General features: G+C 41.7%; 1 protein-coding gene across 2 annotated transcripts in view; it reads right to left on the bottom strand.

The window, feature by feature from the left end:
• The window catches only part of LOC119274765 (cleavage stimulation factor subunit 77-like), a 9,890-nt gene extending 7,500 nt beyond the window's left edge, over nt 1–2,390 (bottom strand). For both annotated transcript variants that reach the window (XM_037555493.1, XM_037555492.1), the window contains exons 1-7: nt 2,256–2,390; nt 2,099–2,161; nt 1,876–1,985; nt 1,389–1,489; nt 1,060–1,121; nt 823–963; nt 427–555 (exon numbers count right to left, since the gene is read on the bottom strand). In XM_037555493.1, coding sequence (XP_037411390.1) covers nt 427–555; nt 823–963; nt 1,060–1,121; nt 1,389–1,489; nt 1,876–1,985; nt 2,099–2,161; nt 2,256–2,375 — 726 coding nt within the window. In that variant the 5' untranslated portion in view covers nt 2,376–2,390. The remainder of the gene's footprint in view (nt 1–426; nt 556–822; nt 964–1,059; nt 1,122–1,388; nt 1,490–1,875; nt 1,986–2,098; nt 2,162–2,255) is intronic.
• Between the last annotated feature and the right edge of the window lie 9 nt (nt 2,391–2,399).

The following is a 2,399-nucleotide window of genomic DNA, read 5'->3' on the forward strand; positions in this document are numbered from 1 at the left end:
ATAACTACATTTCTGTTCCGGGGAAAATATTGAGATTTACAAAAAACAAAAGGTCATTGGTTAAGGGTGTTGGAACTTCAGGTAGGTAATCTTGAAAAGTGGAATTAACAAAATATATTGACAATAATAGATAAAACTCTGTTATCCAGCTTTTCTAGAACACACTCAAATTGTTATGTTCGCAATCAAAAGTGACACTAGTACTGTTTTACCATACAGTTTTCCCTAAGAAAACAAGAGTGGCGCAGAAATGTATGGCAATGAGAAAATGGATAGAGAAACTTTGAAGGAAATTATAATTATGCGATTTTTCCTAGCCACGCTACCAAAATAATTATCCACAAAACATAACCGTTTTGTAAAGTCAATAATTGTAGACTGTCACGCCTAGTGTAAATCAACATTATGACCTGATCAACTGCTTACCTTGTAGGAGCCTGTAGAGGGGGTGGCCAGCATGCTCCAATCAATATCATCAATATACTTCTTACGCTCTCTATATACAGCCTTAGCACTGTTAAACTTCGGTTGATACTCAGATAGCAAGCCTTTTGCCTGGAACATGGATAGGTTACAGTGATCTCCATATGAAATGCACACAAGATAGGTTTGCATTGTCTTGAGATTTAATAAAATAAAATAGTAACCGTATTAAACGGTCGAGTGCAGTGAACACTACTGACATACCAGAATGAACTGAAAACGAACAACTTCACACTACTAAAGGACTAAAGACTGGTCTTTTTGCCAATTAATGAATGGAGTTATATGCTGGCGGCTTTTTTCATAATGATTAGTGATCCAAACGGAAAATCTACTTACCAAGGTGCGGCTAACTGAATTTTCGAAGTTATCATAATCCTTCCATAGCTGCTCGACATGACTAGTTGGAACTAAAATTGCCTTCTGATATACTTTACGTATAGTAGTCATGCGGTGTGACTCTTCCTGGGGCGTCATAACCTGAAGAGTTTCAAACAAGGAATCACAAATGAAATAACTCAAACATAAGTAAAAGGGCATAATAATGTTAGGACAGGAAAATGAAGAAACACAAACCGGCATTGACTTCAAGAATGCAATGTACTCCATCCAAACGGGGCCAGATGCCACATCATTGCCTGTCACAATTAAGCTTCTTAGATTCATGTATGAAGATGCGTGAAGAGAAGAAAGCTATGAAGCCGAAGAGCAGGAGGGGTAGCCAAATGACCCACGTGTACCGCAAGCTCCCCATGTTGATTGGGGGCTTCCATAAGAAAATGAAAAGCCCTCATTTTACAATAAAAAGCGAACCGGAGATCAAAATTTTATTGCAAAAGTAGCTTAATAACAACGCACTGCTTATTATCTACGGTCAACACTTCATAGAAGTACTTGGTACTTACCGACATAGTTAAGCATGAAATCAAAAGCCTTTTTTGTCTCTTCCAGACCCTCAGAGCCCCTTTTGCTGTTTACTTTTTTAACAAAGTTGATGTAACAACGCCTGCAAGTTACACCCAACCCGATAGGAAAATGTCAATACTGCAGTTACAAACAAACTGGAAAATTTATGTTGAAAAGAATATGACAGCCATAACTAAGAGCAATATAAGATTCAGACACATCAATTATGTATTATTTACAAAACAATGAGGTGATCACAAGTTAAAAGCAATTTGATCAGACAAGCAGGGCACTGTTGACTGGTAACAAGATCAGGCGAAATGAAAGAAAACTGACACCACACGCGGGCGTCAATGGAGGAACGTGTTGGTAGAAACAGTGACTAATCATTTGTGCAGTGACAGTGAAGGAGAATTTCTCATCTACCCCAAAACACAAACTAGGGCACGTGGCCATAGATCATCAAAAAATGTGGAATCCCCTCACCAGAGATTAATATGAGGGCAGGTGAGCAGGCATCTGCTGAATATCTGCTTGGCGGTCTCTTCATCGTTCGTGACAATGTATGACTCCACATACTGCTTCCAGTACTTAGCCTGCATGCACATTCAAGCCTCAGCCCCAGAAGATTGGCAACATGAACCGAGAAAATCAGCAGAGCAGGTAACCCAACCAAACAGGCATTTGATGGAAAATTCAACTGGCTCACCGCTGTCGGGAAGGTGGCGAGCAGCTTCTCGTAGATGGGGGCGGCCTCGCCGATGGGGAGATTCTGCAGCAAGGAATGGGCACAAAACCTCAGCAATTTCACTCGTCAGCTCAAATCATCTCGAAACAGGGGATGCGGGGGTGGTGAGTGAGCTCACGAGGGTCTCGTGGGCGAGGATCTCGGCGGCCTCCACGTTGTAGATGTCCATCGCCGCCACGGCCGCCGAATTCCTGCGCGACAAAACCAGGTTAGGATTACTGAGAACCGAATGGAGCATGTATGGATTAGATTGGTGGCGGCG

This window comes from Triticum dicoccoides, chromosome 3B, assembly GCF_002162155.2.
Source record: "Triticum dicoccoides isolate Atlit2015 ecotype Zavitan chromosome 3B, WEW_v2.0, whole genome shotgun sequence".
NCBI classification, from domain to species: domain Eukaryota; kingdom Viridiplantae; phylum Streptophyta; class Magnoliopsida; order Poales; family Poaceae; genus Triticum; species Triticum dicoccoides.